General features: G+C 31.2%; 1 protein-coding gene across 1 annotated transcript; it reads left to right on the plus strand.

Annotated features, from left to right (window-relative positions):
- Positions 1 to 1,388: 1,388 nt before the first annotated feature.
- Positions 1,389 to 2,170, plus strand: LOC18038477 (non-specific lipid-transfer protein 1). Its single transcript, XM_006429504.2, has 2 exons — positions 1,389 to 1,824; positions 1,926 to 2,170. The coding sequence occupies exons 1-2, from the start codon at positions 1,487 to 1,489 to the stop codon at positions 1,933 to 1,935; spliced, it is 348 nt and encodes a 115-aa protein (XP_006429567.1). The 5' UTR covers positions 1,389 to 1,486; the 3' UTR covers positions 1,936 to 2,170.
- The last annotated feature ends 11,985 nt before the right edge of the window (positions 2,171 to 14,155 follow it).

Here is a 14,155-nt window from a genome sequence, read left to right on the forward strand (position 1 = left end):
ATGGGCCCTTTTTTTGCCTGAGAGGAAGAGGCAATTCTTATTTCTTAATATTCTTTTTCTGTTTTTCTGATTTTTTCCAACGTAGGAGTAGCAAAAATTACAAATTAATTTTTTTAATTTATATCGAATTAACACAACTATGCTATGATATTATAAAGACACGTGTATGCCCCTCGTAAAATTTTGTTCAAGTCATAAATTTGTGAGGTAGCACATTTATGATCCGGCAATTACATGCAGTCTGCCGAAAACTTAGCTGTGCATGTTCCGTCCCATCCTTCTATACACTTTCTCCCCGCAATTTTAAAAGCAAGTCTGCACACGGAATTAACTCTTGGTTAAAAATTCAAAAGGAGCATATATAGTTACTCTGCAACTTTCTTACATAAACACTTATGTCATAGATTATGTCATTATTACCTAGTCATTGCATCATCACTTATGTCATTACTTCATGATATTCGAGTTAAACTCACTCTTCTTTTTACCTAGCAAGAACCAGACTAAAGAAATATTCAACATTAGTTGAGATAAATTATTAAGCTAAAAATATAAATTTGAAACTCTCAGCTAATTAGTTTAATTATGAGTTGAGCTCATGAGTATCTACTAAAATGGCGCTCTCAAATTAAGCCGAAGAGTTGGATCATTTAATTTCCATCTATGACCTTATCCATTACCTGATCTTTACTCGATAGTGAGACTCGTGTGGAATGTTCTAAATGAAAATATGCAATAAATAATCATATCATATATTCGAAGTTTATTTTTCGTTCTTACCTTTGTGATGGTTAATTATTTCCAAAGGAATGTGTGTGTGTGTGTGAAGAGATATTACTGACTGAATATAAATTTATCTGTCTCCATCGAAAATATTTCTAACTTTGCATGCTGCCCCGTGATTTGATTGAATATTCTAGAAGGACAAAAAAATTATCTTATGTTAATATTGTAATTTCAGTTCTTGAAGGAAAATAAACTTGTTCATAATATTGCAAACAAAAGACATTCTTTGCTTTCGCTATAGTGTACACGGAAACCAGTCGGCTCCGACTCCCCCCATCACATGATTTTTGGACTATACGTTTATGAAATCAAACCTGGATACTATATGAATTTTCATCAGCCTTCTTTTTAACATGCATTTTCTTAGAAAAGAATAACACAAATTGTAGGCACATTCATGCGTATCTAATTCCCATTTTAATTAATGGCTTTCAACGTCCAGGATGTGACGATCAAAAAGTCCAATAATGTCGTTGAAACTCGCATAGGTGGAAAAGGAAAGAGAAAGGCATCAAATGCAATATTGAATTATTTCAACAACCAACTAACCAGTACAGTAGTCTCTCTTTAAAGCTTCTATATAAACACTAGCCCTTAACACACTTTTACTCACTCAACTCAAGCTTCTGAACACAGCTAGCCATAAACAAAGGCAAAAAAAAAAAGAAAAAGAAAAAGAAAATCTCAGGAGAAATCTCAAATGGCTGCCCTCAAGCTTGTTTCAGCTTTGGTTCTGTGCATGTTGGTGACTGGTCCCCTGAGTGCTCAGGCCATAACATGTGGGCAGGTGACTGGCTCATTGGCACCATGCATCGTTTACTTGAGATCGGGCGGCCCTATACCTGTGCCATGCTGCAACGGCGTCAGGTCTCTCAACGCTGCCGCCAGAACCACACCTGACCGCCAAACTGCATGCAACTGCTTGAAGCAAGCCGCCGGATCAATCCCTAACCTCAACCCTAATAATGCTGTTGGTCTTCCACGAGCTTGTGGAGTCAGCATTCCTTACAAGATCAGCATCTCCACTGACTGCTCTAAGTATATATGTCTTCAACTTCAATTAAATCTCCACATTATTATTATTTTTCTTTTTCAATTTTCAATTTTTTTTTACTCACTTTTGTTTTATTGTGTTTCAGGGTCCGGTGAACAGGAATCTGGGCTGTTGATTTTCATATTTAAGTTGACGGAGTAGAATAAATGTATAATAATAAGGACATTTTTGTGTCCGAATTATGAGTCTCTCTCTACACTTTGTACTGCGAGTCTCGTTCCCGCCCTCGTTTCATGTTGTGTCTTATTGTCTTTGCTTTTCATGTCATCGTCAGTTTGTGTCTATTCTGTTTATTAAATGAAATCTTGCCTTGTGTTCATTTTAACGACTTATCCACAGTTTCAAGTATCTCATTCACGTGAACTTTTGAGCTCTTGCTTCCACTGCAATTCGGAGACGAATAACATATTTTATGTGGAATAAACGACAATATTATTGGATAATATTTGACCCAAAAAGGAATTAAATATAATGGTTTGGTTCAAAATATATTACAACTAGCGTCCAAATCGAACGAGAAATTAAGTACTACTTTGTGACAAGAAACGACATCTTAGTCATCCTCAATGTAATTCTTTAATAACTATAGATCCAGACCCCACAAATTGAACTGATCTTAAGCTTTATTTAAGTTTTATTTGAGATTGAAATTGAGTAGTTCTTATTTGAGATTGAAGTTTGGTAGTTGTATCTACATGTTGACGATGTAACTTTTATTAAACTATTCAACATTTGCTAGTGAAGCAATTAGGTAAAGTAAGCCAAGTGACAAAATTAGGTGTCATTAAATAATTATTGGTGGAGCATTTTGGTAAAGGAAATGGTCAAGTTAAGTAACCATTTTGGACTAAAATAATGTGGCTATTGTTTGCAAATTGGCTATAAATAGCCTACAGTTCCATTTGTTTGAGTATCAAAGAAAAATGATTGTGAGTTTTCTATAAGCATTAGTTAAGAGCTTCCCGTGTAGCATTTGTGAGGTTCAATTCTTATTATTTGAGGAATTCGAATAATTTGAGTATTTTTTCTTTGATACTTGTGAATTAAGAGAAAGGGTTTATTGGAGATTTGGGAAGTGAGGTTGGGAGAGTTGTGTTCCACCTTTATCATAATAATGGAAATTTGAATTATAGTAGGCAATTTATTCGTTTTCTTTTTCTCCTTTATTTGTTATTATCTCAAATCGCCGTTTCATATGTTTCCACACAACACGATAGTACTAAATTACTAACAGTTATAGTTTGAAAATTAAGTTGATTTGATTTTATAGTAAAAAATTTATTATATATTTATTAATTTTATTAAAATTATTATTTAAATTTTATATTTATTATATTTTATTAATTTTTATTTCATAATTATATATATATATATATATATTCACTTTAAAAGCTACCGTAGCTCGATAAAAAGAGATCTTAATAATGAAATTCAGACTGTTCAGAAATTTAAATTTGTGATATATGTAAGGCAAGCGATGGGGTGGTCCATTGTTTCATTAATGAACACCGGCCATATCGTTGTTTTAGAACAATAATGAATGTCTCCTTGGAGCTTTGTACGTATGGTCCCAATGACTGCGTTGTTGCTTGGCCAGCTTTTTAACGAAGAGGTGGAAGTCACAGAAGGTTCTTACAAAAGGGAATTTGTTTTAGAACCATAAATTGAAAGTTGTTTTCAAGGTCTAGGGAAGATGAACAGATAACGGAGATGGAGAAATCCTTTTCTTTCTTCTTTTGTCTTTTGATGACTAAAGGTTCTATTATTTCCATAAATATAGATTAGGATGGTTTAAAAATTATCCAACTATAATGGTAAAGCTATAACATATTAACATCACATAGTGTATTAGTGTAATGTTATTATATTATTACACCATTATACTATACAATAATAATTTTTTTAGACTTTAATAAAATCTAAAATTTTAGGCCAAATCAATATTCCAGGATGATTAATATGTTTTCTTTCCATGTATAAATTATGAATCAATTTTCAAATAAGTAAAATATAACCCTTGAATTAACAATTAAGATACTCCACTCCAACAGTCCATATGTTAATTAGATCACAAATCAAAGTAATTTTGTAAAAAGCGTCTCTATTCTCCATAATCTTTTAACTCTATATAATGATTCGTTTTGTAATGGTGGCTGACTAACTAGATATAAGAAAGAAGTACATCTAAACATGCTTGATTCCACCTTCAACGAATTATATTTATTAATATGCTAAATTTAATTTCGAGTTTTCTAGAGCTTGCTCAATTATTTATTTTAAAAATAGTTCTGAAAATTAAATAGCTAGGTTGTAACTTTTAGCTTAGTCAATACTTAATTTGGTGTGTCTAATTTGATGTGTCTAGGGATATCATTATCGTTGACATAAACTCTTTTTAGAATTACAACATATGTAACTTATATCATATAGGGGTGGGTTTAAGTATAGGCAAAAAATGCGGTTGCCTAAAGCCCTATATTTTTGTTTTTCTGGTGTTTTCTTAATAATTCTCTAATTAATAAAAAAAAATTTTAATTACTTTTTGTAGGACAACCTATTAAACATTTCTCTAATTAATAATTATTCTACGATTAAGAATTATTTTTATAACAAATCTATATTTGGTAACTTTAGTGTTAATTGATATAATTATTAATATTATCTTACCATTATTTAATTCATTATTAGTCTTTCCAAAAAAAAAATTTACCTTTTCAATTTCCTAATAAATCTTAATTATTTAATTTTAGAATCTTTCACTTTTAGCATTCCTTTTAATTTGTATGAAAAACTTTATAATCTCAAAAGTCAAAAGGTAAAAAATTTATTGCGCTCTTCTCTGCAAAAAAAAAAAATTATTATAATCATTGATTCATTCTAAGAAGAAAAAAATAGTTTCTTGAAATACAAAGTTCATAACCATTATCTAATCATCAATTCATCATTTCAACTTTGCATGTGCTACTATTCTAAATATATTATTTAAAAATAATATTATTCTTATTTATTTGTTTGCTTCTGTAATAGTTCTAATGGAAGTAAAAAGGAATATCTTCTTGACTATTTTTTTGAAATTTTTAGGATCTTTATTATTATTATTATTAAAATTCATGAACTAAAAATAGAATCAATTTTTGAGCTCTTTTATGTTATTATATTTTTTAATACTGAAATCGTAGAATAAAAGAAGGCCCATAAAGAAAAATTCGTTAAGACCTCAAATTCCCTAAAACTGGCCCTAATATTAACTCATAAATAACTTTTTATATGACTGAATTGTTATCAGTCCAACAAACCTTTCGTTTCGGGAAAACCTAAGCTTATTCAGTGTAGAGCACGTGGCGGCCTACTGCTTGCTAATAAATAAGTCGGCAAGCAAACTACATTTTGCGGTGCAGGGTACAAAGCCTTGGCCAGTGCTGTTTAATTTTCTGAATTCGAATTTTAAAAGAGTTAAATAAGTTTTTAAAATCATTTTTTTATTTTTAAATTTTACTCACCTTTTGTCTTTAAAATAAAAAAGAAAAAAAAATTGACTTACATGAATGTTTATGTCCTTTTAAGTAATTATCTCATCGGTAAAAGACTAGAGCCCCTGATGGGCCATTGCTTGCTTGTAGCCCAGGCCCATTGTGCTCCAAGATTTGTACTTTGATTTTGTATAAATATATTTTAGCACCCTCTCCCCTTCAGCTTTCTCTTTCTTTAAACCCAATTTAATTTGAAGCGTGGCCTGATGCCCTAATTTGATCCTCAAATTACTGTTAAACTCATTTACTTACTAAATCTATGAACTAAAATTTTTAAAGTTTAAATTTTACGATATAGATCTACCTAAATGTAAATATAACCTTAATAAATTAAATTATCATGATAACTATGTTTTTATAAACCCATCAAAATAGTGTACATAAACATCAATAAGATGTTTAATTATATTTAACCAAATATATATAAATATTCTGTAGTGATTATTCAAATAAATAAAATATGTTTTTATAAACCCATCAAAATAGTGTACATAAACATCAATAAGATGTTTAATTATATTTAACCAAATATATATAAATATTCTGTAGTGATTATTCAAATAAATAAAAAGTTTTGAATAAAAATTGAATGTGTTATTAATTGTTTTTATTCATTCTTTTAATGGTAACTAGTATAAATCATATATCAAAAATATCAAAAGATTATAAGTAAAGTGGTATGAAAAATCTTCCATCCATACACCAAAATAAGTTAAAGATTATCATTCGTGCATGTCAAGATTGCAAACTTTATGAACATACATTAAGTTTCTGTTTTTCAAGTCATTGAACCCGAAACAAATTGGAGTGTAATGGAAATGATTCAATTAAAAATACCAACTAGTTAAGGTGGTAATATATTTTGTATGAAAAATAAAATGTTTGAAATTTGAATTCCGCTTATATAAGTAGGGAGAAAAATGGATTACCGGCAGGGTAGACATAAAAAAGGAAGTTACTTTAAAATTTTTAGAGGTTTCTTCAATAAGAAATGTTTGTAAGACGATTATGAATATAATGCATGACAAACATTTAAATGCGACATTTTGTAAGGTCTTTCAAGTAAATTCATTATTGATAACAACTGGACCTTTCCAAAGCAATTACTAGATGCACCTCACTAATTTAACTTCATTTTAACATTCCCAACTCCCAATGCCCAGCCCATTAATTCTGCACATGGTCTCTTAAGACATTTGGACCCGGATACTGACACGCGCATGTTTGGTCCGTTGATTTGCATGACCGCTTGTGGTTTGGACGTACCGGATCGCAGCATGTATCACTCTTTCTTGTTTGCGCATTGACGTCGCATCTAGCTTACATTGGCCTTACATTGACCACAAATGGATGGCCCTGATGGTGCCTCCTTGACGTGATTATGAACCTGTGATTGATACTCAATAAACGGCTCAGACCTCACTTGTTCGGCTATTTAAATCAAACATTTCATAGCCCTTATTTGTCAGGCGATTTTAAACGGAAAAATAGACCGGGCCTAATTTTTTAGGGGGAAAATGACAAGGAATAGGGTTGAGGGGCTGGGCCCTCCAAACGTAACATAGAGCTTGGACCTTCAAAAGGTTCGACTCTTGGTCTATAGACCAGGGCAGCGGCGGAGCCTATGTTTATCTAAGCCCAACCCAGGCTCTACAATATTGAGCCAAGCCCGAGTCTTGGCCCTTAAAATTAGGTCGAAGTTCAGCCAGGCCGAGCTAAACGTAGCCGGGCATGACCCTTAGCCCTTAAAACCGAGGTGGTAATGCCAGTCATACCATCAACTTTATAGATATCACGCTTAATCAAAAAGCAAGTGGCCGATGCTTCGGCGAAACACGTGTAACTTGAAAATTGTAAATATCCAGAACACCAGACCTGCATCACGCGGAAAAATTTGCAAATCAAAGCAAATTTAATTAGAATGAGGGTAAAGGTCTGAAGTGAAATTATTGTGGACTCACCGTTGGATTAAATCGCAGCGTCCACAATAATAATATTTATAAAAGACAAGAAATATTATGAAAGAATATATAAACATGAATAATTTGTAAAATAATCGTATTAATGAATATTGTGATGCATTATTATATTTTTTTATCCTTATTTTTTAAGTAATTAAATATAAATTTTAGAGTATAAACATGAATAATTTGTAAAATAATCGTATTAATGAATAATGTGATGCATTATTATATTTTTTTATCCTTATTTTTAAGTAATTAAATATAAATTTTAGAGTATAAACATAAATGATTAATTTAATTAAACGAGCATCATAAACGAGTAATTCTGACACAAATATAAATTAGTTTAATAAATGAATCAATGAGTTCAAACTCATACATTTGACTTGTTTATTAAACGAATTGACACATGTTCGATTTACTTATTAATTAAAATAATTTTTCTAAACCCGAACTCGTGTATTTCATGTCTAATTGAACTGAATAAATGAATTCCGAACATAAATTTTGTCTCTGCTAGTGCTAGTAGGTAGTAGCATGTTTTGAAACGTCTAGAAATGAGATCTTATTTTCACTTGTCGATTACTCGTTCGCCGGCCCTCGTCTTTAATGGTTAATACCTTTGACCTTGAAATTGGTTAGTTTTGATGACCTCTAATTTGTCTGCACACAACTAACTGGCTTGTTGAATGATTTTGATTTTCACAATAATTGCACCAGCCAGTGAGAAAGCACGCACGTGTCAAAACATTCTCCGCGCACTCTCTTGTTATCTTCAACATAGATCAAAGAAAATAATTGTTGGTTTTAGATTGATGAACGTTCTAGAATTTTTATTTTTTTTTGATATATTACAATCAAAGTGTTATTGATATTTACAATAAAAAATCAGTCAGAATTCTCTCGAATAATTATATTACAGTACAGTTTAAATATTAACTCTCATTTAAAATTAAAAAGAGATATTTACCCCACCATTAATATTAAAAAAAAATCGATTATATCTTAATGTGGAGAATCCATACCCTCAAGGTTCTTGAAGGTATGAGCATGCCAATGGACTATGAGCCCGTTGGCTACAAACGTTCTAGAATTGATTTTATTATTTGTGAGGGTTGTGTTTAACATTGGTGTTCTTTTTTTTTTTTTTAATTTTATTTTTTACCTTTTTTACACTTCGTTTTGATATTTTGTGCTCTGTTTCGTTATTATTAATTGTCATGTCTGTTAAATGGTTTAGGTGGTTATAGATTGTAAATTTAACAATATTCCTTACACCTCAAGAAGATTCTTTCTAATCGAAGTGAATAAACAAAATGAATATTCCGAATGAGCCGCAAACAATTAACCCACGCAATCCTTACACGCCAAGGAGGAGCAAAATATGAGCTCTTAAGACATGGAAATACAACCGTTGAGTCATTATAAAATCTTCTGTAGTGATAAGTATACAAAAATTAGTATAAAAAAATTACACACCACCATTGAAAGATTAAAAAAATTTACTACAGGATTAAATATATATATATATATATATATTCACCACAAGATAATTTCTTTTTGTCATATATACTTTATGTGCTATTTTTTATACTCATTTCGGTGAATACGGATTGAGTTAACATTCAGATCTGTTATTTTCAAATATGGATTGAGTTAAAAGACAATATTATTAAAATTCATGCTTTTTTTTTTTCTCTTTTATTCATATATATAGCACATTTTCTCAACAAGAGTCCTGAATTTGATATTATGTGCACTTTTAATCTTAGCCTCTGACTGAATCCAAGAGCTAGCATTCAACAATTTTACAAATGACATTATTATTATTTTAGCTCTCCAATTTCTTGCTTTTTTTTTTTTTTTTAAAAAAAGTTTTCAAAAGACAAAATAGACACAACTTTTATCCGCACCTTATCCTATTCTAATATCAATTCTCATTAACATTATTAACACGCGGCGTGGTTTCTACTTCACGTTCAACTGTGATGGCATTTATGATGTATATTATTTAGCATGGACACACTGTTTATTTATTAAATAAAGACCACTTTTAGTTTTTGGATTAAAATGAATCCTGATTGCATCGCATTATGGTCTTTATTCTTCTCTCGAATCTCAGTCCGCATCCAAAAAACCTCCTTTGACCACACCACATGTAAGTTGTGTGCATTAGATTCAATTAAAAGAGGCAACAAACATACGAGTCTTTGAACGCCAAACTCAAAATGCAAAGAGGCGAAGTCCCAATAGTTAGTTTATAAGCGGTTTTCAAAACAATGTACCGTTTATTTCGGTCAAATATTTCCTGTTGACTTTCTTGCTTTCCTTTCATCACGAATGCGTTCTTATCTCTTCTAATGCTTTTTCTTTTTCCCAAAAAATAAAAAATAAAAAAATTACCCTATTAATTTAAGAAAACAAATATAAATTATTTACACTTTAATTTATTTAAAATTAATTTTATTATAGGATAATATTGAAATTTGAAATCCGTACCCATTGATAAAGAATACAAATTCTTCAATTTGATGGAAATTGATCCAACCAAACATTAGAAGATGAAAAAAAATAAATTAAATTCTTTTCCTCTCCCCAGTCCTCTACCCCCAAACAAACAATTCTTTCTTGACTTTCTTGCTTTCCTTAACTACTAGACTTCAGTCTTAAGTTATCCCAAGTGGTATATAAATTTTTTATAATCTTGTATTTATGCTTTATGTAGCGATGTAATGTTGGTCATTTTTTTTGTTTTGCGTAAAATATTTTTAGTCCCACTAACTAGATTTATTTAAAATATTATTGCAATATTTGATTATTAGCAGTACTTTAATAATTATTTTATATTTTAGGTCTCCTTATAAAAATATAAGGAAACGCTACGTATTTAATTTATAATATAATATAAAATTTTGTATTTTTTTTTTAACTTGTTTTTAATAATCTGTGTGTGGGGTTCGTTTTTCGGAATTAATAGGATATTACTATCAAGAACCTCAGATAATTCTTCTTCAGTTACTTTCATTGGCTTCTTGGATGTTGATTCATCATCGAGTGCAACATCCAACCTTCCAACCCTTCCCAGTACAACGCCAATCCAACTGGATCTCAACCTTGACCGCTGCCTTGACAGACTCTAGCTACCTGGCTAGCTACGTCTTGCTCATTTGAAAAAAAAAAAAATTGAATATGTTGAATCCAAATTAATTACCAAGACCAATTTGGAACCCCCAAGACCCACTCAAAGAAACTTGATCTAGTTCTGGAATCAATCTCTCAAGAAGTTTTGTCAAGAACCAAGAATACCTACTGAAATTAATCACACAATCAAAGAAAAACAGATCACATACTTTGCACCAGGATTATAGTGGTTCGGCCAATTTCTGGCCTACATCCACTGTGGAAAATGCAGCAACCCTTTTACTGATTTCAGAGAACAAGTTACACATATGAAGAATTAATACAACTCAATAGAATACCATTAGTAATAGAGCCTAGGACTTTTTATAGTCCTTTCAGAACCAAGTGAAAGAGCCCCCAGAGGTCAGCTCACGTTTCTGTATTTCCAGCCAAGATGATGAATCAGCTGTCTCCCGCGTGATCTAATCGAATTAACCAATTCTTGAATCTGCTCTGGGACACTTGTCAGAGGCTCATGCAATCTGCTAACTAAAACGCAAATGTGGCTGCCGTTTGAGTTAGTGAATCATGTGACGAGTCACGTGCATTGCTAACACATCCAGCCGACATAGCGTTTAATCCATTCAGCTTCTCTGAACTCTAATTCAAACGACAAGTCATTATGCTTCATGAAGGATAATCGACATGTCATACAAATCCCCAGGTTCAGTTTTGAGCTTCACAACTCCAACAGAATAAGAAGAAGCAGTTGTTGTGCTTTCATTGTGTAACAAAATTTTCTTTTACAATCAATGGCTCTGCCTTGGCAGGCTTCAATTTGGCATGGAATAAACTTTTAAATTTGTGTTATTGAAAATATATGTATACTCTTGTATTAACATATTACCAGCCCGTCAAAATAAGAAGCCAAATTTCAATCCTAAAACTGTTGAAATGGGGTAGTATAAAAGCCAATCGCATATTCCTTTGGATGCATGCAAAAGGTCGTCCGATTATCCATTCAAATCAAATTTGAAAAGCTCTAAAATTAGACCCAATTTTGTAGATAAGAAATGAAGCAAAAATAAGAAATTAAAATAACAATCAGCTTCTGTTTTAAATTAAGACAAGGGTTCATTTGGAACTGTTGTTGGGGAGCTATATAGTTTAAAAGCCACGTATGTATAGAGTTCGATAAATAAATATGTGAAGGGAGCTACAACTTTAAAAAACCACAGATGCATAGTGTTTGACAAACACATGCAAATTGACCACAGATGCATAGTGTTTAATGATAGAGAATTAAAATTATAGTTTGAATACTGAGAGTGGATCCCTTAACATTAGCATAATTTTAAATTGATTCCTAGTAATTTCTTTTCCCGTAATTAATTTTCTTTATTTAACAAATTGACTACTAGATTTTAAATTTCTTATGGTTCGACCCCGAATTTATCGGGTTATATTATAACTAGACACTCTTATACTTGAGAGTAACATCACTTTTGAGTCGTGTCAATGGGCGGATATTTCGATTCAAATAACACTACAAAAAGACAATTTTTTTGGTGACATTCAAAAATTTGACCAGCAAACTCCATATAAGATACTTATTTTATCCTTTTAAAATTTTAAAAAAATCTCCAATCACATAAGATACTTATTTTATTGACCATCAGTACTCCATTATGACTTTTCTAAGGAAGGAAAATGAACACAGCCACATGCATGCTTCTTGATAAAATTAATAAAATAAAATTAAAAAAGTTCCTATATATTGGAATGTAAGCAGCTGAGAAATCTTTAAATAAAATCAGTCAAAAGTGAGCTACTAATATTGGGCTGTTGATTTGGGTAAGATTGGTAAAATTTATTCAGTACATACCTTATTAAATCTTTTGAAGTCATTTATCTTTCGGTTATTAGAAATCTGTAGTGGATGATTATTTACTTTTTTTTTTCCTTTATTATTGTTAGGCATTTGTCTTTGCTATATTTGAGTTTTCAGTTACCCTAACTGCTGTATTTGAATTTTATATGGCCTTATATTTATGTTCTATGGGGGTAATATAATGTTGGTCATTTTTTACCCTTCAAATATAATTTACTAATTTCAAATAGAAAAAGAAAGTCTTTTTTATTCCACCGAAATAAGACTTCCACAAATAGGCTACAAAAATGAGTTACTTAATATAAGTTTCTCTTGGCTTGTTTATGGAGGGATAAACAAATGCTAATGCATGTATGATAGAGCGGGCGTAGCGGAAGTGGAATTGATAGGGTAGGAAACACTAGATATTGTTTTAGTACCGGACGACCAAGCCAATGTGATTAGTTTATGCTCTAATTGAAGTGTGATTAGATCTCGTTCTAACGCAAACGACTCAATGAGATTTTTAATAATGTGTAAAGTGAGATTAGATGACGCTCTAATCGAAAGACTCTACAAAAGAGATTTTGATAAATAATCCCAATGAGAATTACAAAATGGAGTTTTATTATTAATTGAGGCTATAGTTATGAAAACAATAATAAAATCTCTCTATTTATAATAGAGAAAACTTACTTTCTTAAGTTAACTTAAAAAGAGAAATTAAATCACAATTATATTAGAATAAAAGATTAAGAAACATACTATAATAGACTCTAATTAAAATAATAAAATCCTATAATTCTAAAATAATGTCCTACATCAATCTAGTATAAAGTTTTTAATTAATTAATTGAGCTCCTAGCAAACGATAAAGCTCCAAATTTAAGCGCCATATGCATGCCTCAACCTCCTCAAATTATGATGCAATTCAATTGGTACGAATCAAAGAGTCTTGCTCTCTAAAATGTTTTAAGTCAGTCCTTGATTATTCTCGTTTCGTATTCTCTAAAAATTTCTGCTTGTTTCAATTTTGTTGTAAGAAATTATATCATTCAATATCTTTGTCTTGTTACTTTCATAATAATGAATTAAAAAAAAAAATACAGATTTTTTTAAATTGAGAAACGTATCAGGTTCGACTTGCAGTCTTGCATGTTCATTAATATGTCTGTCGTTATGTTAGAAATGACACTAGGACTACAACAGAAACGACACCATTGTGCATGAACAGTGTATCGTTTGGGCTTACTACTCGTACTACTTCCGTCGCCCCCAGTATTCAAATATTAGTGCTGCAATGGCTGTAGATGAGGGCTGTTTTGGCAGCTGACGATGAAGTCTTTAAACACAGAAATTATGATTTTGTTCGATTGATGTTGTTAATTATAAAGCTACTTTGACGGGAAAGTTATGTCGTCACGTTTGACCAAAAATTGCCGGCACAGATTGCCAAAGATTATCGGAGTCAACAAAGCCGCCTTCAACAAAGAAGAATGCCAGAAGAAGCCAAATAAAATAATAAAGCAAAAGAAAATAAAGAAGCCAAAAGAAGAATGCCGGAATAAGATGATAAGAATATTGAAATACCCGCCTCGGCCAGAAACATTTTATGTGGTCGTAGTTGGGAGTTGACATTTTATAAATAAGTGCTAATGAGAAGATCAAGCTGAAGGATTACCTACAGAGTTGGCTTTTGCAGTGAGTCTTCTAGATGAGAGAGAATTCGTGTAGCAGTTGCGTCTTTTTTATTGGGATTCTTTTTTTTTTTTCGCTATTATTATTATTAAGTCACGCGTCTATTAAAGTTCGAACTTGGATATTTGGCATA

Source organism: Citrus clementina, unplaced genomic scaffold (genome assembly GCF_000493195.1).
Source record: "Citrus clementina cultivar Clemenules unplaced genomic scaffold, Citrus_clementina_v1.0 scaffold_6, whole genome shotgun sequence".
Taxonomy (NCBI): Eukaryota; Viridiplantae; Streptophyta; class Magnoliopsida; order Sapindales; family Rutaceae; genus Citrus; species Citrus x clementina.